This window comes from Pongo pygmaeus, chromosome 18 (genome assembly GCF_028885625.2).
Source record: "Pongo pygmaeus isolate AG05252 chromosome 18, NHGRI_mPonPyg2-v2.0_pri, whole genome shotgun sequence".
Classification (NCBI taxonomy): Eukaryota; Metazoa; Chordata; class Mammalia; order Primates; family Hominidae; genus Pongo; species Pongo pygmaeus.
In genome coordinates, this window is record NC_072391.2 from 33,631,739 (window position 1) to 33,659,710 (window position 27,972).

Sequence of the window (27,972 nt, forward strand, 5' to 3'; positions counted from 1 at the left end):
TTCTTGATTTCTTGTAAACATCCATTGCACTGAGGCCATATCATTCCTTAATGATATGGCAGGCGTCACCGCTCCACCACCGGCATCAGGGATTGGTGGAGAGGGAGTATAAAATCCCAGGGTTGCTAAGAGAGGGCCCAGACCGAAGAAGGTTTGGCGGAAAGCAGAACCTTGGTCTCCATCTAACTGCTCCTAAGCCTCACGCTCCCTTGCCCTGCGCCTCCTGTTGCTTCTCTGATTGACCTTCTCCGTGACCTGTAGCTAAACCTTCCACCAGCGCTTGAGAACTTAATTTGAACCGGATCCTTTCCCAGACCGCTTTCTCCTCCTCCTCTTCCACCTCCAGGTGCCCAACAGCCCCCTTCTCCTCCTTTCCCTTCCCTTCCCTTCCCTCCCCTCCCCCTTCCCTCCGCCTCCCCGTCCCCGTCCCGTTCCCTCCCCCCGCCCTAAGCCACCCCCGCCTCTGTCCTGGCCGCCTCAGGGCGGCCCTGAGAGGACCAGGACATGCCAGTGTGGTGGCTGCTCTTTTGGCTCCTCCTGCTGGGATTTATCAGCCATCACCCCACCTATGTGAGTAGACGCTGGACCCACGGGGTTTCTTCCTTGTTACCGGGCTGTGTCATGTGGCATGAAATTACACAGCTTAGGCCTGTAATGCCAGCACTTCAGGGGGCCGAGGTGGGCAGATCACTTGAGTCCAGGAGTTGAAGACTAGCCAGGGCATCATAGCGAAACCCCATCTCTACAAAAAATTCCAAAAAAGATTAGGCGGGCCTGGTGGTGCGTACCTGTTATCCCAGTTACCGGAGAGGCTGAGGTGGGAGGATCGCTTGGGCCTAAGAGCTGGAAGTTGCAGTTAGCCGAGATGGCCCTGCTGCACTCTTGTCTCAAAAAAACAAAATGGACCAAAACAAAGTGAAATATCATTTGATTTGTGTCATCTGGTTTGACGACTTTTTTTTCTTTTTTTTTTTTTAGACAGAGTCTCACTGTGTCACCCAGGCTGGAGTGCAGTGGCAAGATCTCAGCTCACTGCAACCTCTGCTTCCGGGGTTCAAGCAATTGTCCTGCCTCAGCCTCCTGAGTAGCTGGGATTACAAGCGCAGACCACCACGCCTGGCTAATTTTTGTATTTTTAGTATAGACGGGGTTTCACCATGTTCGCCAGGATAGTCTCCATCTCTCGACCTCGTGATCCGCCTGCCTCAGTCTCCCAAAGTGCTGGGATTACAGGCGTGAGCTACCGCGCCCGGCCAAAATATATAACCTTAAGTGTAAGTTTACTAACTTTGGAAAGTACGTACACCAGCATAACCCAACCCCCGTTCAAGATCTACATTATTTTACTTTTTTTATTTTTATTTTTATTTTATTATTATTATTATTTTGAGACAGAGTTTCTCCCTTGTTGCCCAGGCTGGAGTGCAATGGCACAATATCCCTTGTTGCTCATTGGAGTACAGTGGTACAATATCAGGTCACCGCAACCTCTGCTTCCCAGGTTTGAGCAATTCTCCTGCCTCAGCCTCCCGAGTGGCTGGGATTACAGCCGTGTGCCACCACGGCCAGCTAATTTTGTATTTTTAGTAGAGATAGGGTTTCTCCATGTTTGACCTTGAGGAACCCTGGGAGCTCAGGAAGGAAGGAGTGCCCAGAAGCAGGGACAGGGAGCTGGTTGGGGAGGACCAGAAATCAGGTTTGTGAAGGTTCCAGAGAGGACCTGTCCTTGGGAGGAGCGTGGGGGGCTGAGATGGGGGAGGGGGCATTGGAATGGCAGGGCGCTCGTGGGATGTCCATTGTGAGGCCGCACCACTGGCGTCAGGGATTGGTGGAGAGGAAGTATAAAATCCCAGGGTTGCTAAGAGAGGGCCCAGACCGAAGAAGGTTTGGTGGAAAGCAGAACCTTGGTCTCCATCTAACTGCTCCTAAGCCTCACGCTCCCTTGCCCTGCACGTCCTGTTGCTTCCCTGATTGACCTTCTCCGTGACCTGTAGCTAAACCTTCCACCAGCGCTTGAGAACTTAATTTGAACCGGATCCTTTCCCAGACCCCTTTCTCCTCCTCCTCCGCCTCCTCTTCCACCTCCAGGTGCCCAACAGCCCCCTTCTCCTCCTTTCCCTTCCCTTCCCTCCCCTCCCCCTTCCCTCCGCCTCCCTGTCCCTGTCCCCTTCCCTCCCCTGGCCCTAAGCCACCCCCGCTTCTGTCCTGGCTGCCTCAGGGCGCCCTGAGAGGACCAGGACATGCCAGTGTGGTGGCTGCTCTTTTGGCTCCTCCTGCTGGGATTTATCAGCCATCACCCCACCTATGTGAGTAGACGCTGGACCCGCAGGGTTTCTTCCTTGTTACCGGGCTGTGTCATGTGGCATGAAATTACACAGCTCAGGCCTGTAATCCCAGCACTTTAGAGGGCCGAGGTGGGCAGAGCACTTGAGTCCAGGAGATGAAGACTAGCCAGGGCATCATAGCGAAACCCCATCTCTACAAAAAATTCCAAAAAAGATTAGGCGGGCCTGGTGGTGTGTTCCTGTTATCCCAGTTACCGGAGAGGCTGAGGTGGGAGGATCGCTTGGGCCTAAGAGCTGGAAGTTGCAGTGAGCCGAGATGGCCCCGCTGCACTCTTGTCTCAAACAAACAAAATGGACCAAAACAAAGTGAAATATCATTTGATTTGTGTCATCTGGTTTGACGACTTTTTTTTTTTTTTAGACAGAGTCTCACTCTGTCGCCCAGGCTGGAGTGCAGTGGCAAGATCTCAGCTCACTGCAGCCTCCGCTTCTGGGGTTCAAGCAATTGTCCTGCGTCAGCCTCCTGAGTAGCTGGGATTACAAGCGCAGACCACCACGCCTGGCTAATTTTTGTATTTTTAGTATAGACGGGGTTTCACCATGTTCGCCAGGATAGTCTCTATCTCTCAACCTCGTGATCCGCCTGCCTCAGCCTCCCAAAGTGCTGGGATTACAGGCGTGAGCCACCGCGCCCGGCCAAAATATATAACCTTAAGTGTAAGTTTACTAATTTTGGAAAGTACGTACACCAGCATAACCCAACCCCCATTCAAGATCTACATTATTTTATTTTTATTATTTTTATTTTTATTTTATTATTATTATTATTTTGAGACAGAGTTTCTCCCTTGTTGCCCAGGCTGGAGTGCAATGGCACAATATCCCTTGTTGCCCATTGGGGTGCAGTGGCACAATATCAGCTGACCGCAACCTCTGCCTCCCAGGTTCGAGCAATTCTCCTGCCTCAGCCTCCCGAGTGGCTGGGATTACAGCCGTGTGCCACCACGGCCAGCTAATTTTGTATTTTTAGTAGAGATAGGGTTTCTCCATGTTTGACCTTGAGGAACCCTGGGAGCTCAGGAAGGAAGGAGTGCCCAGAAGCAGGGACAGGGAGCTGGTTGGGGAGGACCAGAAATCAGGTTTGTGAAGGTTCCAGAGAGGACCTGTCCTTGGGAGGAGCGTGGGGGGCTGAGATGGGGGAGGGGGCGTTGGAATGGCGGGGCGCACGCGGACCATCCATTGTGAGGCAGCACCACCGGCATCAGGGATTGGTGGAGAGGGAGTATAAAATCCTAGGGTTGCTAAGAGACGGCCCAGACCGAAGAAGGTTTGGCAGTTGGGCGGAAAGCAGAACCTTGGTCTCCATCTAACTGCTCCTAAGCCTTACGCTCCCTTGCCCTGCACGTCCTGTTGGTACTGATTGACCTTCTCTGTGACCTGTAGCTAAACCTTCCACCAGCGCTTGAGAACTTAATTTGAACCGGATCCTTTCCCAGACCCCTTTCTCCTCCTCCTCCTCCTCCTCTTCCACCTCCAGGTGCCCAACAGCCCCCTTCTCTTCCTTTCCCTTCCCTTCCCTCCCCTCCCCTCCCCCTTCCCTCTGCCTCCCTGTCCCCTTCCCCTTCCCTCCCCCCGCCCTAAGCCACCCCTGCCTCTTTCCTGGCTGCCTCAGGGCGCCCTGAGAGGACCAGGACATGCCAGTGTGGTGGCTGCTCTTTTGGCTCCTCCTGCTGGGATTTATCAGCCATCACCCCACCTATGTGAGTAGACGCTGGACCCGCGGGGTTTCTTCCTTGTTTCCAGGCTGTGTCATGTGGCATGAAATTACACAGCTCAGGCCTGTAATCCCAGCACTTTAGGGGGCCGAGGTGGGCAGAGCACTTGAGTCCAGGAGTTGAAGACTAGCCAGGGCATCATAGCGAAACCCCATCTCTACAAAAAATTCCAAAAATGATTAGTTGGGCCTGGTGGTGTGTTCCTGTTATCCCAGTTACCGGAGAGGCTGAGGTGGGAGGATCGCTTGAGCCTAAGAGCTGGAAGTTGCAGTGAGCCGAGATGGCCCCACTGCACTCTTGTCTCAAACAAACAAAATGGACCAAAACAAAGTGAAATATCACTTGATTTGTGTCATCTGGTTTGACGACTTTTTTTTTTTTTTTTTTTTAGACAGAGTCTCACTCTGTCGCCCAGGCTGGAGTGCAGTGGCAAGATCTCAGCTCACTGCAGCCTCCGCTTCTGGGGTTCAAGCAATTGTCCTGCGTCAGCCTCCTGAGTAGCTGGGATTACAAGCGCAGACCACCACGCCTGGCTAATTTTTGTATTTTTAGTATAGACGGGGTTTCACCATGTTCGCCAGGATAGTCTCTATCTCTCAACCTCGTGATCCGCCTGCCTCAGCCTCCCAAAGTGCTGGGATTACAGGCGTGAGCCACCGCGCCCAGCCAAAATATATAACCTTAAGTGTAAGTTTACTAACTTTGGGAATTATGTACACCAGCACAACCCAACCCCCGTTCAAGATGTACATTATTTTATTTTTATTATTTTTATTTTTTTATTATTATTTTTTTGAGACAGAATTTCTCCCTTGTTGCCCAGGCTGGAGTGCAATGGCACAATATCCTTTGTTGCCCTTTGGGGTGCAGTGGCACAATATCAGCTGACCGCAACCTCTGCTTCCCAGGTTCGAGCAATTCTCCTGCCTCAGCCTCCCGAGTGGCTGGGATTACAGCCGTGTGCCACCACGGCCAGCTAATTTTGTATTTTTCGTAGAGATAGGGTTTCTCCATGTTGATCAGGCTGGTTTTCAACTCCCGACCTCAGGCGATCCGCCCGCCTCGGCCTCCCAAAGCGTTGGGATTACAGGTGTAAACCACCGTGCCCAGCCAAGATCTAACTAGTATGTCACCCCAGAAAGTGAACTCGCACTCTTTCCAGCCAGGCTCTTTCTTATCATGGGTTAGCTTGCTTATTCTGGAATTTTGCGTATACAGATGCATACCATGCCATAGGTACTCTTTTGTGTCTGCCTTATTTTGCTCAACACCATGTTTCTGAATCATTACCATTGTTGTATGGTTCTCTAACTCCATCATTTGCATTTCAGACTCAGCATATGCTGAGTTCAACCTGTTGAAGGGCTATCTCTAGTTCACCATCTTGAAAGAAACATTTAAAATTGAGATGTTTTCAAAAATATATAGTTAAATCCTGAGGAATCGATGTAGAAATGCTATCACAAGCTATCTGAACTTACTCAGGGGAAGTCTTCATCTTCACTCACATAAGAGTCTAATGGAATGAATATGAACAGTCTTAGAGAAATCCCACACTCTTCATGCCATTTCCATGATATCCACCTTGGTCATTTTTTTTTTTTTTTTTTTGGAGACGGAGTCTCACTCTGTCACCCAGGCTGAGTGCAGTGGTGCAATCTCAGCTCACTGCAACCTCTGCCTCCCCGGTTCAAGTGATTCGTCTGCCTCAGCCTCCCAAGTAGCTGGAACTATAGGCCCGTGTCACCAGGCCCTGCTAATTTTTTGTATTTTTAATAGAGATGGGGTTTCACCATGTTAGCTAGGATGGTCTCAATCTCCTGATCTCGTGATCCACCCACCTCGGCTTCCCAAATTGCTGGGATTACAAGCATGAGCCACCGCGCCCGGCCCACCTTATTAATTTTTAAGCACTAAAATTTGATACTTATTTGTGAATGAAGTAATCCCTTCATTGAATTATTATTTTTTTTTTTTTTACTTATGCTGAGCTTTAAATGACAAAGATTCACATAATCCAACAGAGAAGTATTATTTAGAGGGATTCTTTTATCATGTGATATATAATAAATGCATCCAATGTTACACATCAGTTTAAAAAACAACTAAATAACTTTAAAGAAAAGATAACTACTGGCCAGGCGCAGTGGCTCACACCTGTATTCCCAGCACTTTGGGAGCCCGAGGCAGGTAGATCATGAGGTCAGGAGTTGGAGACCAGCCTGGCCAAGATGGTGAAACCCTGTCTCTACTAAAAATACAAAAATTAGCCAAGCACGGTGGCAGGCATCTGTAATCCCATTTGCTCAGTAGGCTGAGGCAGGAGAATCGCTTGAACCCGGGAGGCGGAGGTTGCAGTGACCTGAGATCATGCCACTGCAATCTAGCCTGGGTAACAGAGCAAGACTTTGTCTCAAAACAAAAAGATAAGATAATTACTTTATACTTAGCTTGTCTTACCCATGAGTGATGGGCTGCATGTGGCCCAGGACAGTTTTGAATGCAGTTCAACACAAATTTGTAAACTTTCTTAAAACATTATGAGATTTTGGCCAGGCGCAGTGGTTCTTGCCTGTAAACCCAGCACTTTGAGAGGCTGAGGTGGGCAGATTACCTGAGGTCAGGAGTTTGAGACCACCCTGGCCAACATGGCAAAACCCCATCTCCACAAAAAATACAAAAATTTGCTGAGTGCACTGTCAGACACCTGTACTCCCAGCTACTCAGGAGGCTGAGGCAGGAGAATCACTTGAACCTGAGAGGCAGAGGTTGCAGTGAGCCGAGAGCACGCCACTGCACTCCAGCCTGGGTGACAGAGTGAGACCCCATCTCAAAAACAAACAACAAACAAGAACAAAAGCAAAAAGTGGCCAGGCATGGTGGCTCACACCTGTAATCCCAGCACTTTGGGAGGCTGAGGTAGGCAGATCGCCTGTCAGGAGTTCGAGACCAGCCTAGCCAACATGGTGAAACCTCATCTCTACTAAAAATACAAAAATTAGTCGGGCATGGTGGCAGAGACCTGTAATCTCAGCTACTTGGGAGGCTCAAGGAGGACAACTGAGCGGAGCGGAACTCTGTCTCCAAAAAAAAAAAAAAAAAAAAAAAAAAAAAAGGAGCTTTTTTTTTTTTTTAGATCATCAGCTATTGTTAGTGTTAGTGTATGTTATGTGTGGCTCAAAACAACTTTGCTTTAATATAGCCAGGGAAGCCAAAAGATTGGATATCCCTGCTTTATACCAAGAAAGACGACACCCCACATTTGCAATGCCTAAAAACACTACCAGCCATCTGAAAAACATGAGACTTCTAACTTCTGTTCTTTTTTGTAGCAGTGGAATCCCACGGTGATATCTGAGGGATGTGGTTACCTTTTGGAGGAGGTTGATGGTTTCTAAGGATGATTCTTTCTGAGTGAAATATTGTCAGTGTCATTGACCTTTTCATTATTTCAACTATTATTATTCCAGGTTATCAATTCTGTGCCTGATGATTTTCATCCTGGGACTGACTTTTGTGGAATTCCTTGGATAGTTATCATTATTGTGTTTCTGGGAATTTCTACACTTGCCATTTTCCTCTGGAAAACTAGCCTTTGTGTGAGTATACTAACTTTCTGTAGAGGTATACTTGTAATCACAAATAAGAAATTATTTAAAACAATTCACGTTTCTGGACTTCATTATGAATATGTGGTTTTACCCAAAAAATCAGGAAAATGATTTATTAGCATAAGAATTATGAAAGTATCTGCCATTTACATTATGAAAATTAAATAGGTTGGTGTTTGTTTAATAAAATGTCAACAGAGCTTTTGGTCAAAAATAACTTTTTTTAACCTTAGTGTTATTTATCAGAAATGGAGTATGAGGTTTCATCACTTAAATAGGAAATTCTTTCTAAACTCTTCTGCTTTATAGTTCTAGCATATGGGTGGAAGGAAAGCTTCCAGTCTCCTCTCTGAAGATTCACTGCAGAAATGAGCTGAAAACAGACAGCTTAACAGGAGAAGAAAAACATAGAACAGTCATAAACATGGGAACCAGCTGAAAAATGAGACTGCTAGAAGGGCCGGATGGTTGATGCTTAAAGAGCACCCTCTTCTGAGGGGAGAGGGAGATAGATGGAGATGTAGGCCATTTAGAGGGGCAGCAAATGATTTTTAGGGGAAATGGAAGAGCTCAAGGAACAAACAATTGGCCTGAGACAAAGTTCCTCTGAGGTCATAGGGACGAGGTGACAAACTTCCAGAAGGTGAAGGGCAGAACTGCACTGCATCTCATGATGCAGAGAAAGCCCCAGAGAATCTCTTAGAACTTCCCTCCAGAGAATCAATGAAAAGTGTATCTGGGCAGGGTAATTTTGAATGACATCATTCAAAGTGCATGTTCCCAGTGGCAACTGGAGAGAGATCAGTATGTCAAAAGTCTGTACTTGGTAAGAATTTGGCTGCTAAGTTCTGCCATAATTTGTCTTTTGAGCCTTTTTTCCATTGGGTAAGTTGAGCTCTACATTTTCTCTTGCCATTCATGGCAGTAAAAATGTGGTTGTGTGGGGGCTGAACCTCCTTCTGAACAATGATCCAAGATAAAAGTACTAATACCACAATGCTTTTTTATATTCAAGGGAAGAGGAAGTATGTTTCAGTTTTACCACCTAGATAATTACACGTCATTTGGCACTGCCTTTCAAGATAATGTAGAAAACAGAAAATATATGAGTTATGAAGATATCGAGGAACATTTAACATTCTCTATGCCACTTAGTCCTGAAGAGAGAATTTTCAGTATAAATTGGAGGAAGTTTTTTTTTTTCCCCCCACCCCCGAGACGAGTCTCCCTCTGTTGCCCAGGCTGGAGTATAATGGTGTGATCTTGGCTCACTGCAACCTCCACCTCCTGGCTTCAAGCGATTCCCCTACCTCAGCCTCTCAAGAAGCTGGGATTACAGGTGCCCAGCACCATGTCCAGCTAATTTTTGTATTTTTAGTAGAGTCGGGGTTTTACCATGTTGGCCAGGCTAGTCTCAAAACCTGACCTCAAATGATCTGCCTGCCTCAGCCTCCCAAATTGCTGGGATTACAAGCGTGAGCCACCACGTGAGCCGGGGGAAGTTTTTAAATTCACCACTTTTTAAAAATTCCATTGAGGAAAGTTCAGTTGGACTGTTTGACTTGGACAACTTTGCGCCTTCTCATCTTTGTCCTTGTCATCTAGTCATCTATACCACTACCTCCTAAGCAGGGGCATCATGGGTGCCATGAAGCATTCATGCATGATGGCATTTCCTTGCTTCTCATTTCTTCATGTGTTTGACATTCCTCCTAGCTCCAAACTGGGCCAGCTACCTTTCCTATGAAATCTAGCGGTAGCTGTGGGATAGATGTGGTTGCTCTTTCATCTTTTTAGATTACCCATTGCTTCTCTCGAAATCCTACTACATGTTTTGTTTTTTATCCTATGTGCAGAAATCAGAAAAGAACAAATTCTACGAAGAATTTGAAAGATATTATTTCAGGCCAGGTATGGTGGCTCATGCCTGTAATCTCAGCACTTTGGGAGGCTGAGGCAGGTGGATCACTTGAGGTCAGGAGTTCAAGACCAGATGGGCCAACATGGTGAAACCCCATCTCTACTAAAAAGACAAAAATTAGCCAGGCATGGTAGTGGGCACCTGTAATCCCAGCTACTTGGGAGGCTGAGGCACAAGAATCGCTTGAATCTGGGAGGTGGAGGTTGCCGTGAGCCAAGGTAGCACCACTGCACTTCAGCATGGGTGAGAGTGACACTCCATCTCAAAAAAAAAAAAAAAAAAGTTATTTCAATGACTACCTCAGGAGATTCATAGGTATCTGACCCACATCTGAGATGGGATTTGCATTGCATTTTAGCTATGATGAGAACAAATATTTAATATCTTAGAAGATTAAAAGCATACTGTGATAATATGGAAATCTTGGTGGAAATTCAGTCATTAGTGAGAATGTTTTGCGTTAGGTTCAAACCAGCCTCAATGAAGCTGATGTGAGGGAAGGGAAAGTGGACTCTGAGTAGAGCAGGGGTAGAAGGAAGATGCTCCAGTGCAGATCAGGAAGGAGCAGGGGGTGAAATGTTACAAATTCTAGAACTCGGAGAGCTGAAGGTAATTACTTCCTTTTCAAGTTGTGAAACATGTTAACCTGTGGTAAAATACTTATAACATGATAATTACCATCTAACCGTGTTGAAGTGTACAGTTCAGTTGTGTGAAGTATATTCATGTCTTTTTTTTTTTTTTTTTTTTTTTGAGATGGAGTCTCACTCTGTCACCAGGCTGGAGTGCAGTGGTGTGATCTCGGCTCACTGCAACCTCTGCCTCCCGGGTTCAAGCAGTTCTCCTGCCTCAGCCTCCCGAGTAGCTGGGACTACAGGCGTGCGCCACCATGCTCAGCTAATTTTTGCATTTTTAGTAGAGACGGGGTTTCACCATGTTGGCCAGGACGGTCTCCATCTCTTGACCTTGTGATTCACCTGCCTCGGCCTCCCACAGTGCTGGGATTACAGGCGTGAGCTACCCCACCTGGCCTTTTTTTTTTTTTTTTTTGAGACAGAGTTTCAATCTTGTTGCCCAGGTTGGAGTGCAATAGCACAATCTCAGCTCACTACAACATTTTCCTCCTGGGTTCAAGTGATTCTCCTGCCTCAGCCTCCCGACTAGTTGGGATTACAGGCATGCACCACCTCCCGGTGATCTCGGCTCACTGCAACCTCCGCCTCCCGGCTTCAAATGGTTCTTTGCCTCAGCCTCCCGAGTAGCTCGGATTACAGGCACCCGCAGCCATGCCCGGCTAATTTTTGTATTTTTAGTAGAGACGGGGTTTCACCGTCTTGGCCAGGCTGGTCTTGAACTCCTGACACCGTGATCCACCCGCCTCGGCCTCCCAAAGTGCTGGGATTATAGGCATGAGCCAGCGTGCCCAGCCGTCATTCTTAAATTATTATTTCCTAGGTGTCTTTCCTCAAGACTGTCTTAAAGTCACAAAATGTACATGACGGATCCAAGGATGTACAGCGGAAAGCCTGGAGGTGCAATAGCCGTAGCCGGGAAGGTATGGCTCTGTTGGAGTCCCCATAGTGTGGAAATGAGTTTGCCCTGGAAAGGGAAAGAACAGCTTCTTGCCCTCAGGTTTCTCACGTTCTCCTCTCCTCACTGTCACCAAGGGCCGAGGTCCATTTGTATGCACACAAAGAAAAGGGTTTCTTCCTTTCCAGGAATTAAAATTGGCCTGGAAGACCTCTTTACTTCATGGAGACATATGGAAGCCAAAGTTCGAGCTGAAGTCCATAAGGTGACAAGGAAGGTCAACAGTCATTACAAAATCAATGGACAGAGGAAGACTGCCAAGGAAGAGTAAGATGTGCCTTGACACAAATACTGTTGTTATGAACCATGTGCCAATCAAAGTAGACAACTGTAAAGTCCTTGAGAATATTTTCTACAGTATTTGTGGCAAATTCAGTGGGTTCAAAATTGAGTTTGTCCTTTCTGCTTGATTAGTTTAATCCGCATAATTCCTTTCCCTTCCTACATTCTTGTTTGTAATTTTTTTGAGGGAAGAAGAGGTGCTACTACTGGCATTGGTTTTCCTTTCTCTTTTTTTTTTTTTTTCCTGAGACAGAGCTTTGCTCTTGTTGCCCAGGCTGTAGTGCAATGGCAGAATCTCGACTCACTGCCTTTTGGGTTCAAGCAATTCTCCTGCCTCAACCTCCCAAGTAGCTGGGATTACAGGTGCCCACCACCATGCCCAGCTAATTTTTTGTATTTTTAGTAGAGTCGGGATTTCACCATGTTGTCCAGGCTGGTCTCGAACTTCTGACCTCAGGTGATCCACCCGCCTCAGCCTCCCAAAGTGCTGGATTAGAGGTGTGAGCCACCATACCCAGCCTTTTTTTTTTTTTTTTTTTTTGATTTTGAGATAGAGTCTCACTCTGTCGCCCAGGCTGGAGTGCTATGGCGCAATATTGGCTCACTGCAACCTCTGCCTCCCAGGTTGAAGCAATTCTGCCTCAGCCTCCCGAGTAGCTTGGATTACAGGTGTGTGCCACCAGAGTCAGCCAATTTTTTTTTTTTTTTTTTTTTTTTTTGAGACAGAGTCTCACTCTGTCACCCAGGCTAGAGTGCAGTGGTGTGATCTTGGCTCACTGCAACCTCCGCCTCCCAGGCTCAAGTGATTCTTATCCCTCAGCCTCTTGAGTAGCTGGGACTACAGGCATATGCCACCATGCCCGGATAATTTTTGTATTTTTAGTAGAGGCGGGGTTTCACCATATTGGCCAGGCTGGTCTAGAACTCCTGACATCATGATCCGCACACCTTGGCCTGCCAATGTGCTGGGATTACAGGCGTGAGCCACCGTGCCCAGCCCAGTTTTTGTATTTTTAGTAAAGACCGGGGTTCACCATGTTGGCCAGGCTAGTCTTGAACTCCTGACCTCAGGTGATCTGCCTGCGTCTGCCTCCCAGCGTGAGCCACTGCTCCCAGCCTGGATTGTTGAAAATGCTTGGGTCACCTCCAGATTCATTTTCACAGTCTTTCACGTTTTGGTCATATTACATTGTATTTTGCTGCCATATGACTGATCTTTTTTTGTTAAATGTGAGATACTTGTTAAAAAATATTTAACAATGAATTGAGGCCTAGTAGCATGTTATCTTGCTGCAGAAGAAATGAGAGTCTACATCTGGGGGATAGTGAGGGGTCCTCCATACAGGCTGCAATTGAGGTCGTCAGTGCAGGCTCAGTCCCTACAAAGGCCAGGGTATTTCCTATCCACCTCTGTTCTGATGTGTGACTCTTCTGGGTCTCAACCAGAGCCAGTGGACTTCAGTACGGGTCGCTTTCATTGGCAGTCCCTCAATCCACTTGTTTTTCATCTAATCGCATGCATGTGTGCAAAAGCTGCTCTGCTTCTTTGCATCTCAGTAGTCCCTTCTGGAATTCAGCAATGAAACTCAGGGAAATGGGTTCCAAATGCAAGGCTGACTTTCGTCCTGGGTTTCCTTCTTCTCCATCTTGACCTCATGTCTGTTTACTGCCATGTTAGCAATTTGATGTATTCAATCATGGGTTTTATATTCTGTTTGGTGTCCCCCATTGTTCTCATCAGAGATCGGAAGCTTCAGATGCACTTATGTCAACTCAAGATTAGAATGCTTCCTTAGCTTCCCTTCAGAGTCAGGTTTTGTGTTTGTAGTTCCCAAGTGCACAGCAGGAGTAGTGAGGTCCTCACTGGCTTCTCATTTGCATTAATCTGTGAGCTCATTTAGCGTGGGGACAGGACCCTGCTCCCATTGCATTCTCAGCACTTCACCACACACTCCTTGTTTGAGGTCACTCCAGACAGCATGTGCTGAAGGATGCCCTGTGGTCAGAAACAAGTTCATTAACTTTCTCTTTGAAGTGTTTTTGTCCCTGTTTCCTAGCGTTCTGGGAATTTTACACATCCTTCCTATAAAACCAAGTATCAGGTGAGGTCCTTAGGATCAGGACCATGAATCAAGTGGTGTGAGAGCAACACAGCAAACTTACCTTTTTAGGCCATTTCCTTTTTCTGCCCTCACTCTCTGTGAACTGAACCTTGTTAAAGTCAGTCAACACCAGGGTGGATGGTTTGCAGTTGTCATCTATTTTCAGGACATAACACCCTGACTTAGGAACCATTCTGATCATTTCTAATTCAATAGATGCACCCAGCATTCAGATTGCCTTTTCTCTCAACCAGGATCTTTAAAGTCGATGACAAGAGTTCCAGTCCTGAATCATGGCAAAGTGCAGTAGTGAACTGCAGGGTTAATGACACCATATTCTGGAAGGATCTCTCTATGGCTGATGGTCTCAGTTCCGGCATCAGCCTCTGACTGAGAATCAGGTCTCCCACAGGAGGAGTCAGATGAGGAGCATTCCTCTGCTTCCGATGGAGTTAGTTGTGATGAGTTGGTGAGGTCTGGTTTTTCACACTGAACTAAAATGAGCTTTCGCTGTGTCAAGCACAAGACTGACCCCAGAGACACACATAGTGCACTTCATAGAAGCTTTTAATAGTCTTTATTTACTAAAGAATAGGACTAACTATAGAACTATGAAGATGAGCTGGAAATGACAGGTGACTTGCCAGCAGGCCAGAGTGTGATTTTTCTTTGTCCCTCAATGGGAGGTGTCAATTCTCCCTTTGGTTGTGAGAATCAGTTGGTTCATTTATGGGAAGGTTGCAGGGGGGATCTTTGAATCACAGCCTTCAGATGCCAGAAGGACAGAGGGAATCCCACACGGGCTGGTGGATCATGTGTGTGCATTTCCCTCCCTTCTAATCGCAGGAAACAAAATATGAAAGAATGTGAGCAAGCAGAAAACAGGAGGCAGCTATCAGAGGCAGAGGAGAATGGGAAATTGGATATGAAAGAAATACACACCTACCTGTGAGTTCAGAAACAACCCCACCCTCTTGGGAAACCCCCATTGGATGTTGTTTTTAACCTTTGTACAGTGTTTAGACCCAGTAATTGCAGAAATAGAAACAAATGGTCAGAAGACATATCCAGAGAGAGAGAGAGAGAGTTGACAAAACAGAAAACAAAGTACCTTAAGATTTACCAGTGACCAAAAGATGTGAAGTAGCAAAACGTCTCCTGACCCCATTGCCAGCTAGACTGTGTGGAAACTCGGTTACCAGCCATTCTAGGGGTGGAGTGAGTTGTTGTCATCCTTAGGAAAGTGTGTTGTAGGATCAACCACATCCTTCAAAAGGACTATGCCTGTTTATAAGCCCAGCTGTTTCTGCCCTGTGAAACACGGCAAGGATATTAATACAAAGAGAATAGAGCTTTATGATAAAAGATGCTCAATGAAGGATGAATTAGGGATATACTGAGAATGGGGAAGGAAATTGTCAACTCAGAAGTCAGCAGGCAGTAAGCAAAAGAGGAGGAATCAATACAGCAACAGTTTGGATCAGACTGTACTGTTTTTGTTTTTGTTTTTGTTATTTTTTCTGAGGTGGAGTCTTGCTCTGTCACCCAGCCTGGAGTGCAATGACGTGATCTTGGCTCACTGTAACCTCCGCCTCCCAGGTTCAAGTGATTTCCCCTGCCTCAGCCTCCCGAGTAGCTGGGATTACAGGTGCCTGCCACCACGCCCGGCTAATTTTTTGTATTTTTAGTAGAGATGGGGTTTCACCGTATTAGCCACGATGTTCTCAATCTCCTGACCTTGTGATCCACCCGCCTCGGCCTCCCAGAGTGCTGGGATTACAGGCGTCAGCCACCGCCACCGGCTCAGACTGTACTCTTATAGCCATCTGAAATGTTTTCTAGGTATAGATAGATTGTGTAAGGGTACAGTTGTGAGGATAACAGAAACATGGCAGATTATTTAAAATCATCCTGAAAGTGGTGCTTTATCTGATGAAGGTGATTGTAATCCATAGGAAACTGTTTCAACGCATGCAAGAGTTGCGGCGGCGGGCAGAGGACTACTACAGATGCAAAGTAAGGAGCTTCGTCCCCGCAGTTGCAGGATAGTTCAGTGCTGATGCAGATGATGCCACGGCCCTTAGACTCTCTCAACATTCAATTTCTCATGTGTTGGCTTTTTCAGATCGCCCCTTCTGCAAGAAAGCCTCTTGCCAACTCAGTAAGTTTGTTTGTTTTCCTTGCTTTTGGACATAGTCTGCCAGGTCAGGACATGGATGTATTTTTCTCCCCACAGCTCTGTGCTCAAGCCTTGCAAAGGGGGATGGCAGAGAGGAAGGCTGCCTACAAGCAGCACAGGTAGGTCATTGTGATGGACATTTTAAAGGATGTTTTTGTTTTGAGATAAAGCTTTGAGCATCTAGTAAAGAACTTGGTGCTCTAATTCTTCAAGTCAATTCTTTCTATGTCTTCTAGGTGTGAAATGAGGCAAAAGCAGAGAGTGCCAGAGAGACACATGAGTCAGGAGCCAGTCCAGGGACGACCGGGCCTAGAGAAACCTTTCCGGAGGGGTAGGAGCTCGCTGTGAAGGCAGCCACTTAATTTCTGCTGCACAATCCACACACCTTGCTTCTCCTTTTGGGGATGAGGGCTCGGGTGGGGTGATTGTTATGTTTCCTGGAAACAATTCCAAGCACTTATAAAGAGAACAGTTGTCTCGCTGGGTGGCAGGACCCTATTTTTCTCAGGTGCCCGAGCTGAATGGCTCTTGGCTAGTCCCCTGTGAATGGTGGAGCTCAGGCCGCTCCACTGACTGTGGACGTTGCCCCACCCTGATGTCTTGGTTACTTTTAACTGAGGAGATGAGCCTAGAAGGCAGATGGGCCAGCTCGCCTTTCCACCTTGACTCAGTGTGAAGGATTTCTTTTTCTTTCACTTGAGAAAACAACAATAGCACTTTAGAATGGGAGCCACATGTGCTGATGAGAGCAGAGATTTTCTGGCCGTGTCTTCATGGATCAGTATTGTAGCTTGAGATCTGCTTTAAGAAAAGAAGCATTTATTTACACTTTTTGGAACTTCCTTCATTCTTTTTGTTTAAGCTGTTTATTGTCAACTATATAACTCCATTAGTAAGTTAAATTTCTATGTAATCCTACTCCTCTAACATTTGAAGTGTAACCCTAAAACTTTCCAGTTAATTTCTGTAGCTCTTACCTTTTCTCATGATTGTTCATCTCTTTATGTCCATTTCTGTTCATAAGTATTGATAATACCTGGCCAGGTATGAAAGTTAGATTAACTATGAATCCACAGAATTTTAAATGTCCCTGTGGCTTGAAGAAGAGGAGCAGTGCTGTTCCTGTCCAGGGTTTATTGATATTCTTCCAACCATGGCTGTTCCTATTTTAATTTTGAGTCTGTGGTCACATGATGAGTGATTTCCTCTGATATGTACTGATTTAGAGCTCATTTCCAGCTGGTTAGAGCCCGACCTGTTCACAGCCTGTTGAGAGTTAAGAATAACCCTGGACCAGGGCTCTGTGGTATCTTCCTCAAGGATGAGGGTCCAGAGGGCTCCAGAGTCCTCTGAGGCATGTGGTCAATAAACCCTGTGCCTCTGGTAAGGGACCTGTGTGGCAGAGAGTGAGATGGCAGCGGAGGGTGTGGAGGGTTTCTTATTCTGCACAGAACATGCAAGCCAGATTTAGCCCCATTCCCTTCTCTGGTCCTTAGCAGATTCAGGACCTCATTCGGTTCCCATGAGGAATAGCAGCGGCGTCCAAGCTGAAAACACAGAGAAGACAAAGGTAAATGCTGGGGACGTTTTCACTCTTCCTATATCAGGATGCTTTGGTCTTTTCTGACAACGCCCTCTTCTGGCTTGGCCTCTGCTCTGTGGGTTCTGTGGTGCCTTTTCTGTCTCGACTTCTTGAGAAGCAAAATCTTCTCCATGAGCTTTCAGGCTTCTCCATTCCCAGCTGATCATCGTTGGTGGCACCTCCAGAATCCATAAAAGCTCAGGGACTGAGGGCTGAAGGGCTTTTACTGTTCTGTTTCCAGAAATAACACGAGGAGGCACCACTGACCTCCAGTACTGTAGGTCTCCAGGCGCGGTGAACTCTGACTGATCCACCTTACCCAAGATGTTGTGGGGTCTCATTTCCGAAATATGTGGGATTTTCTTTTGCTGTGATTTTGTTTGCATTCTGCTATAATGTAGGTGATTAACGTTTGAAATATCTTCTGTATTCCCAGAAGTGAAAATAGTGAAAACGCATTAATCTAACATTAATTTGTGCTTTGTACAATTTTGAATGCTCTTTGACAAGGCCAATTCCATAGTTCATCACAGTCCCATCCCTGTTGGTAACCGTGTTGTGCAAAAACACCTTCATACCCACCCAGTGGGGCCCCTGATCTAATATTCTAAGTGTCAGGGGTTCCATATTTGTAATAGCAAATAGGCCCTGACTCTAAATTAGTGAAGAGTGAATGTAACTTATTACCCACAGGGACAATTCCAAATGAAGGCCTTAAATGATGCTCAGCTAAGCTGGTTCTTGTGTGGCCTCTGTACCTTCAAAAGCTGCCGAGTCCTATGATTACACATGATGGGACTTGTACACTTGAAGTGAAACACAGTTTTAAAACTTGCTTTGTTTAGAATTCCCACCTCATTTTTCCATGGACGAAAGTATTCTTTATGTCCTAGTGCACTTACAATTTGGTATTACCTGGGAGTGAAAAGAAATATTACAGCCATGTCTAACTGACTTCTTGAGGTAAGATTGTTCTGGCAGAAATCCCTCTCCCAGTTCCCCTGAAGCTCTTCAGGAATCCACATATCTCCAGAGCTCTTTGTTCTCATGGGTGGCACCTCCAGAGTGAAGAAGATCCTTTGTCCAGAAGGGAAACAGAGGAGAAATGAGAGGGTCCCACAGGCAGAGCTGGAATCAACTTCCACTCTGCCTCTTGCAAGCTGTGTGACCCTGGGCACAATTTCTCCTTCCTCTGGAAACCTCTGTTTTCTTTGATTTGGAGCAGGGTGGTCACACTGACCTTGTGGAGTTCTGAGAATCAGAGACAGAACATAAAAGGCCTGGAAAACATTCTCCAAAAAGAAGCTGCAACATGTGTGGACAATGGGCTTTTCATGCCTCTCTTACTCTCTGTTGACCTGGTGCAAGAAACATGCTCTGGTGATGGCTGTGAGGGAGGAAAGAGGATAGACATAGACACTCCTGTGTCTCAAACATGCTTCTTTAGTACTCTGTTATGACTTGTCTTCCCTGGGGCAGGACCCCAGCCTGCCTACATTTGCAAACAGACACAGTGGCATGTGGAGACAACAGTGTGTCCCAATGACTTTTCTTTACTCCCCAGCTGTGGGCAGTACTCAGTGGAAGGCTGATATTATGACACTGATACTGCTATTTTGAAACCTGGAGGATGGAAAGGTGCAAAAATCTATCACCAGCAACAGAAGGTGCAGCCTGTGTTGGTGGCAGTAATTTTGTCCATCAAATGAATATGTGTGAAAACATTTCCTCCTTCGGCCCTACAGGTCAGGATGGCGGCAGTGGAGCACCATCATTCCTCAGGATTGCCCTACTGGCCCTACCTCATGGCTGAAACTTTAAGAAAAAGGATGGGCCACAAGCTACCTCCTCCAACTCAGTGTTATCTGAGAGGTCAACCACGTCCATCAGTTAAAGGGTGTCTGAGACCTCTGAGTCTTTCTCGACTACAGTGTCCACTAGGACCTCAACCACATTCTACAACTGATGATTTTCTGAGAAGAGAGACACCTCAAGACGAGTGTGCCCTGGGACCTGAACCACTTCCTCGAGCTGATGATTTTCCGAGACTCAAGACACCTCCCAAGGGTCTTTTCATACCAATTTCCCTTTCTCCAGTTGATGATTCGCTGAGACTCAAGATACCTCCCGAGTGTCTTCTGGTACTCCTTCCACCTTCTCCAGTTGATGATTTTCTGAGACCACAAACACCTCCCGTCCAGTGTCACCTGAGACCTGTACCATTTCATCGAGCTGATGATATCAGGAGACTCAAGAAACCTCCTGACTGTTTTTTCGCACCCCTTCCACCTTCTCCAATTGATGATTTTCTGACACCACAGACACCTCCGGTCGAGTGTCACCTGGGACCTCTACCGTTTCCTCGAGCTGATGATTTTAGGAGACTCAAGACACCTCCCGACTGTTTTTTTGTACCTCTTCCATCTTCTCCAGTAGATGATTCTCTGAGCCTCCAGACAGCGCCTGAGTGTCTTCTGGCACCTCTTCCACCTTCTCCGGTTGATGACTTTGTGAGACCACAGACAGCTGCCGTCCACTCTCGCCTGCGACCTGGACCATTTTCTAAAGCTCATGATATTCGGAGACTCAAGACTCCTCCCGACTGTCATTTCGAACCTCTTCCACCTCCTCCAGTTGATGATTATCTGAGCCTCAAGATACCCCTCGAGTGTCTTCTGGTACCTCTTCCACCTTCTCCAGTTGATTTTCTGACAGCACCGATACCTCCTGTCCACTCTCACCTGGGACCTGGACCATTTTCTCAATCTGATCATTTTCCGAGACTCGAGACACCTCCCAAGTGTTTTCCATACCTCTTCCACCTTCTCCAGTCGATTCTGTGAGCCTCAGGATACCTCCTGAGTGTCCTCTGGTACCTCTTCCACCTTCTGCAGTTGATGATTTACTGACACCAGACTCCTCCTGTCCACTGTCACCTGGGACCTGTACCATTTCCTCGAGCTGATGATTTTAGTTGAAACAAGATACCTCCCGACTGTTTTTTCATACCTCTTCCACCTTCTCCAGTTGATGATTCTCTGAGCCTCAAGACACCTCCCGAGTGTCTTCTGCTACCTCTTCCACCTTCTCCAGTTCATGATATTCTCAGACCACAAACACGTCCTGTCAACTCTCGCCTGGGACCTGGTCCATTTTCTCAAGCTGATGATTTTCCGAGACTGAAGACACCCCCTGAGTGTCTTTTCATACCTCTTCCACCTTCTCCAGTTGATGATTCTCTAAGCCTCAAGATACCTCTCGAGTGTCTTCTGGTACCTATTCCACCTTCTCCAGTTGATGATATTTTCAGACCACAGACACGTCCCATCCACTGTCGCCTGGGACCTGGTCCGTTTTCTCAAGCTGATGATTTTCTGAGACTGAAGACACCCCCACCGAGTGTCTTTTCATACCTCTTCCACCTTCTCCAGTTGATGATTCTCTCAACCTCAAGACACCTCCCGAGTGTCTTCTGGTACCTCTCCACCTTCTCCAGTTGATGATTTTCTGAGAGCATAGACACCTCCCATCAACTGTCCCCTGGGACCACGATCATTTTCTCCAGCTGATGATTTTCTGAGATTGCAGACACCTCCTGAGCATCTTCTCATACCTTTTCCACCTTCTCCAGGTGATGATTTTCTGGGACCACAGACACCTCCTATCAAGTGTCGCCTAGGACCGGTACCATTTTCTCCAGCTGATGATTTTCTCAGACTCAAGACACTTCTCAAGTGTCTTTTGGTTCCTCTTCCACATTCTCCAGTTGATGATTTTCTGAGACCACAGACATGTCCCCTCGAATGTCTTCTGGCACCTCAACCACCGTCTCCAGCGGATGATTTTCTGAGACCGCAGACACCTGCAGTTGACTTTCCCTTGGGACTCCTACCATTTTCTCAAGCTGATGATTTTCTGGCATCACAGACACCTCCCCTCAAGTGTCTTCTGGTACCTTTTCTTCCTCTCTAGTTGATGATTTTTTGAGATGACTGACATTTCCAGTCTCATGTCCCCTGGGACCTGTACCATTTTTCTCTAGTTGATTATTTTCTCTCTGTTTTGTTGTTATTGTTTTTATTTTTTTGTTTTAGTTAAAATACATAATTCTTTTATTTCATAATGCAGTAAAAGAAACTATCATCACATGCACAGAAGACTAGGAAAAGGGAAACTACTTACTTCTGAAAATCCAGTAATGTAAACCTATTTCTACTTGTCCATAGTACATGAAAGTAATGTTTAACATGTTTTGAATTAAATTTTACCTGTGGGGCTATACAGTGTAATTCTCAGGAGTAATAGTTTCATTCATTTCCAGGTTAGATTACTGTATGATTCATTAACACAAGGCACAGTAGCCATCTTTGTCATTATGTTGCAACACTCATCACGTGCCTCTCTAAAATGGCTGATTTAACAAGATGATGGCAACACGAAGGGGAGACTTTGGATTGTCTATTGAAAATCTAGGCAATAAGTAATTAATAAAAACTCTATCTGAAGTGTACTTTCACATACTTTCTGTTTATAATAAACAACAAACTTCCTAACTTTGTTGCAATAGGCTTGACTACCATTTCATTTTGCCAAATGCACTTTCCCCAGTAAACTTAAAATAACAACAAGAACAAAAATCCTTGTCCTTTCATATACTAAGAAAGAGGACCAGCCACTGAAACAGTTCATTGCAAGACGCACGAAGACGACATACTGTGGCATGAGTTATTTTTAATTTGTTATGCTGTTACTAAAGTTCTGAGGGCTGCAGTTAAAACATTCCAATTTCTCCCTTCCGTCTTTATTGATTCTCGAGGTTTTGCACAGAAAACTCTTTGGGGGCTAGAACAGCAGTAATTGCATCACACTGTTTTAAAGACTTCAAGTTTCAAAAGCAAATCTTTAAAAAATATGTACACAGTTCCTGATTTGATTTAGATACAGGGACAAAAAAGTAGCACATGCTTGAAGGTTACATTGTCTACAAATAGTGGCAATATTTTCCTTGGGAGAGTAGTTCTCTTGGCATATATTTTTTAAATACTCAAAAGGCTCAACCTCAAGCAGTAATAAACTCAAGCAAAAGTGATTTTACCCTTAAAATAAATATTCAGAAAAACCTCTCTGTACATACAAGCGAAAAAATTTGTAACGCTTTCACACAAAAAATATTATAATAATAATAAAGGATTTGTTCATATATGTAGCTGAAATGTGCTGTTCCAACCCTCATGTCCCCAATAAAGAAGCGAGGCACAGACACAGGTGACTACTGTGGTTCTCTGTCTTACAGTCTTTTTGTACTGGGACACTATCTCCACCAAAAATTTATCCCCGTTGTTATATTTTTTTAAGGTTTTAAATTTTTTTCTTCCTTTTTTTATTTCATTTTGTTTTGTTTTACAGCATGCCAAATCCTTTGGCATATGTGATGGCCTTCAACAATCTCTCTTTAAGTTTTTCCTTCCTTGAATATTCCGGAAGTAAAAGCACATTAAAGCAAGTATGAGATGTAGGTAACCATTCTTGTCTGGGCCATTTTTGGGTATAATCATCTTTAATTTTCCTAGTCCTCCCGCAGGTGCTCTGTCTGTGCCCATTTTAAACTGCAAGAAGAGTCTTTTATGTTTGTCTGTAAATGAATTAACAATTTCCCAGAACTTCCTAATCAGATCAGAGTCCCTGGTATAGACACTGTCATATTCTGTAGTTTCTTCTAGTGCTTGGAAATGTAGATTCTGGTTTCCACATATAAACAATTCAATTTCTTCTGTTCTGAGTAAGTACTTTAAGGGAGATTCACTGGTCACCATATGAAAACCTCTCCGAAAAGCCTTGAACTGTTTTTCTACTGATTTATTGAGAATGTAGTCAGAATAAAGATTAACAAATTCCTTCCTGTTTTCATTTGTCATTGGAATTTTATCACCATTTTCCTTTGGTCATACATCATTGAGTTACCAAAACTGTCTGTGATATCTGGAAAGTGCTCATCATGTCATCTTCCACATTCCCTTCATAATCCAATAAATCTTTAAAACTCTGATATAGAACTGGGTGAGAGTCTCCCAAGTCATGAAAAGTTCCTTCTTTCCCCATTAGCTTCTTGTAGACAACCATGGGAAAATGTACATCCAGTATACAGTTATTGTAAATAGCCAGACCCAGTACTATGCCAATCAGAGTAAACTGACCCTCAGTTTCAAGAGAAGATGGATTAAACCAAAACAATTCTGTAGATTCATCGTATGTGAACATACCAGTATCTGGATTGAAGATTTCCTCCACAATCAGCTGAAAAAATTCTTTGGAAACACCTCCCTCATCAACTCCTTGTTCTCATTCAAATTCCACATACAACTGCTTCTTCCAGTCTGCAGGATTTTCCATCACGATCAGCTCTAGCCAGACAAGTGCATCATCTATGATATGGTCACATCTAACTTTGAGTCTCAAATATGGATTCAACTGCTGTCCTTGAACTAAGCTGTAGAGAATAGTGAGTCTTTGTTCACTGTACATGTGAATTCTATTGTCATAATATAATCCCGAATTCTTTGTGACAGCATTCAATATAAAGGGACATGTCATAAAAGAACTTGTTCTCTGTTTCTACTTTGAAAAAAGTATAATCTTTATCCATTTATGGAACCTCATTCAGTGGTTAATTAATAAACTCTTCAAAAGGGATAAGTGGTTTTTGACAATCCAGGGTTTTAACACCAAGTTCATTTTCCAGGGGGCCCACTCGAGGACCTTTCTTGTTTCTTCTTTCTTCTCCCAAAAGCTCCTGAAGTGTCAGCTCACTAGACTCAGGGATGGGCTCCTCATCATCTTCTTCATTGTGATTTGTGTCCACTTCCCCTCCCACTGCATTTGCATAGTAAACCATTTTCAAGCACTTCAAAGCAGCAACAATGGCATCATCATCATTCACTAGATTTCGACTGCTAAATTCATTGCTTATGACTTTATTTATTTTTATTAATTAATTAGATATTTTCGAGACGGAGTCTCTGTCGCCCAGGCTGGAGTGCAATGGCAAGATCTGGGCTCACTGCAACCTCCACCTCCCGGGTTCAAGGGATTCTCCTGCCTCAGCCTCCCAAGCAGCTGGGACTACACGTGTGCGCCATCACGCCCGACCAATTTTTGTATTTTTAGCGGAGACGGGGTTTCAATATGTTGGCCAGTCTGGTCTCGAGTGATCTGCGCGCCTCGGCCTCCCATATGGGGTTATTTTTTGGAGTGATGAAAACATTTTGAAATTAGGTGTGACGGTTCCATGACTTTGTGAATATATTAAAAACCATTGAATTGTACACTTAAAAAAATGGGGTGCATTTGGCCTGGCACAGTGGCACATGCCTGTAATCCCAGCACTTTGGGAGAATTAGGAGGATCCTTTGAGGGCAGGAGTTCCAGACCAGCCTGGACAAAATAGGAAGACCCCATCTCTACGAAAAAAAAAAAAGAAAAAAGGATTGTAATTAGCTTGCAGTGAGCCAAGATGGCGCCACTGCACTCCAGCCTGGGCAGCAGAGCGAGACTCCGTCTCAAAAAAAAAAAAAAAAAAAAAAAAAAAGGGGGCGGGGAAAGAAATGAAGGGATAGCAAAACTCAGTTACCAAAATGGCAATGTGTTTTAACTGTTTACAGGCCAAGAATTCACATTTGCAACACACGCAATACACTGTACTGATTGTGTGACTTCCTCTAGAGAGAATGTCAAAAGTTACAATGCGAGGGCTTTTATGAATGCGAGATGAGGCCCAGTGTGCCTCCTCCTCTTCAGTTTGTGCCTCAGTGATCATCACCTCCCAAAACATATGCTGAGCTCCCAGCTTCCAGGCACTGTCCCAAAAGTGGGGTGTCAGTGGGAACTCAAGCAACAGACACTATAGAGTCTCACACCTCATAGAACTCATTTTCTCCTTGCTTCTTTTTTTCTTCACCTTTTTTTTTTTTTGAGATGGGGTCTCAGCCTGAGATGGGGTCCAGGCTGGAGTGCAGTGGCACAGTCATAGCTCACTGCAACCTTAAATGCCTGGGCTCAACGTAGCTTCCTGCCTAAGCCTCCTGAGTAGCTGGGACTACAGGCACCCGCCACTATGTCTGGCTAATTTTTCTTTCTTTCTTTTTTTGTATTTTTAGTAGAGATGGGGTTTCATCGTGTTATCCAAGGTGGTCTCGATCTCCTGACCTTGTGATCTGCCCGCCATGGCCTCCTAAAGTGCTGGGATTATAGGCATGATCCACCGCGCCTGGTCCTGATTTTTAACTTCTCTTTTTTCTTTTTTCTTGAGACAGACTCCTGTTGCCCAGGCTCTGGAGTACAGTGGTGCGATCTCAGCTCACTGCAACTTCTCCCTCCCAAGTTCAAGCGATTCTCCTGGCTCAGCCTCCTGAGTAGCTGGGACTACAAGCATGCGCCACCATGCCCAGATCATTTTGGTATTTTTAGTAGAGACGGGGTTTCGCCATGTGGGCCAAACTGGTCTCCAACTCTTGTCCTCAGGTGATCCACTGGCCTTGGCCTCCCAAAGTGCTGGGATTATAGCCATGAGCCACCGTGCCTGGCCTTGATTTTTAACTTTTAACTTTGAAATAACTACAGACTTTGAAAGAAGTTGGAAGAATAGTACAAAGAGTTACCACATGCTCTTCACCCAAGCTTCCTGAAATATTGATATCTTACATGACCATAGTACAATGATCAAAACAAGGAAATAAGCATGGAAATCATACACTTACCTAATCTACAGATCTTATTCAAATGATCACCGGTCTTCACCCTAAGGTTCTTTGTTCCCTGTCTGGCCTCCCATCCTAGATTGCTTCACATTGTGTTGAACTGTCAAATGGCCTTAGTCTCCAAGCGAGACCACTAACCAGCTATTCTGTAGGCTGTCCCTCAATTTATCAACCCAGTTGTTATGGGCTAAATGATGCCCTCCAAAATTCATATGTTGGAGCCCTAATTTCCAGTACCTTGGAAGGCGACTGTGTTTGAAGATAGGGCCTTTAAAATGGCAATTAAGTTAAAGTGAGACCTTTAGGATGGGCTCTAATCCAATCTGTCTGGTGTCCTTATAAGAAGAGGAAATTTGGGGGCATGCTTGGTGGCTCACACCTGTAATCCCAGCACTTTAGAAGGCTAAAGTAGGAGGATCGCTTGAGGTATGAAGATCACTTGAGACCAGCCTGGCCAACATGGTGAAACCCCATCTCTACTAAAAATACAAAAATTAGCTGGGTGTGGTGGCACATGTCTGTAATCCCAACTACTTGGGAGGCTGAGGCAGGAGAATCGCTTGAACCTGGGAGGGGGAGGTTGCAGTGAGCCCAGATTGAGCCACTGCACTATAGCCTGGGTGACAGAGCAAGATTCCGTCTTTAAAAAAAAAAAAACTGGACACACAAAGAGGCACCAGGGGCCAGGCGTGGTGGCTCATGCCTGTAATCCCAGCCTTTTGGGAGGCCAAGGCAGGAGGATTGCCTGAGCTCAGGAGTTCAAAACCAGCCTGGGCAACATAGTGAGACCCTGTCACTCTCTCTCTTTTTTTTTTTTTATTTAAAAAATAAATAAAACCAGGCATCAGGGATGTTTTCACTCCAAGTAAAGACCATGTGAAGACACAGCAAGAAGGCAGCTGTGTGAAACCAACCCAGCAGGCACCCTGGTCTTGGACTTCTTGCCTCCAGAAGTGTAAGCAAATAAATTTCTATTGTCTAAGCCACCCTGTGTGTGCTATTTTGTTATGGCAGCCCCAGCAAACTAATATATCCATTCTCTTCAGTTCTTGGAAATCTGCCCATTTGTATGTTCTCTGACCCTTTTTATCTGCCCATTTATTGATTTATAGCCTTCTCCAGCTCCTTATCCTTGTTACTGGTCCCGAGTAAATTTCTGTTAGATTTCTCCCAGCTGGGCAAGCTTCCAGCTCACCAAAACATCTCTTTCTTTGCTTTTTACTTATATCCCTGTTGTATCATTTTTCCATTGCTGAGGTAACAAATTACCACGAATTTAATGGCTTAAAAGAACACAAATTTCTTGTCTTAGAATTTGGGGGGTCAGAGTCAAATGGGTCTGCAGGACTGCATTCCTCCTGGAGGTCCTAAAGGAGAGTCCATTTTCTTGCCTCTTCCAAGCTTCCAGATGCTCCCTGCACTCCTTGGCTCCCCATCCAACATCTTCAAAGTCAGCAGCATAAATCTTCCATCTCCCTTTCTCTCTCTTTTTTTAGACAAAGTCTTACTCTGTCACCTAGGCTGGAACGCAGTGGTACAGTCATAGCTCACTGCAGCCTCAAACCCCGAGGCTGAAGTGGTCCTCCCGCCTCAGCCTCATGAGTAGCTGGGACCACAGGCATGCACCACCATGCCTGGCTGATTTTTAATTTTTTATAGAGACAGGCTCTTGCTATGTCACCAGGGCTATCTTGAATTTGGGCGCCCGCGATCAGAAGCCGGCATGGTCGGCAGCTCCCTGCACCACGTCCAGGCTTCCCGGGCCTCCGGCTGCCCCCTGCGCTGCCGCCGCCGCCGCCCCCGCCGGCACCAGCACGTGGCCACTCCAGATGCTCCGGAGGGATTGAGCACCTCACGCACACCCAGCCCGCGCCATCCAATCCGGAGGCCAT

The 27,972-nt window shown here is 45.6% G+C and overlaps 1 protein-coding gene and 1 pseudogene across 7 annotated transcripts; one reads left to right on the forward strand and one right to left on the reverse strand.

Annotated features, from left to right (window-relative positions):
• LOC129015203 (nuclear pore complex-interacting protein family member A7) lies at positions 1–23,925 on the forward strand. 7 transcript variants are annotated; one of them, XM_063654980.1, is made up of 11 exons: positions 1–570; positions 7,531–7,659; positions 11,048–11,147; positions 11,311–11,449; positions 14,413–14,514; positions 15,522–15,582; positions 15,692–15,727; positions 15,803–15,864; positions 15,982–16,076; positions 17,242–17,315; positions 19,073–23,925. In XM_063654980.1, exons 1-11 carry the CDS (start codon positions 505–507, stop codon positions 20,168–20,170), a joined length of 1,962 nt encoding a protein of 653 aa, XP_063511050.1. In that variant the 5' UTR covers positions 1–504; the 3' UTR covers positions 20,171–23,925. The 7 variants fall into 7 exon arrangements, with proteins under 7 accessions (XP_063511050.1, XP_063511051.1, XP_054308775.2 ...); XM_063654981.1 differs by having other exon boundaries at positions 466–570; positions 17,245–17,315; XM_054452800.2 differs by lacking the exon at positions 1–570 and adding an exon at positions 1,765–2,306.
• On the reverse strand, positions 22,728–27,972 carry LOC129015112 (ubiquitin-protein ligase E3A-like; annotated as a pseudogene).

Coding starts and splice junctions, on each gene's coding strand:
- LOC129015203 (XM_063654980.1), top strand. CDS start 505: ATGCCAGTGTGGTGGCTGCTCTTTTGGCTCCTCCTGCTGGGATTTATC. Junction 571..7,530: donor TCAGCCATCACCCCACCTAT/GTGAGTAGACGC, acceptor TTATTATTCCAG/GTTATCAATTCTGTGCCTGA. Junction 11,148..11,310: donor CAATAGCCGTAGCCGGGAAG/GTATGGCTCTGT, acceptor CTTCCTTTCCAG/GAATTAAAATTGGCCTGGAA.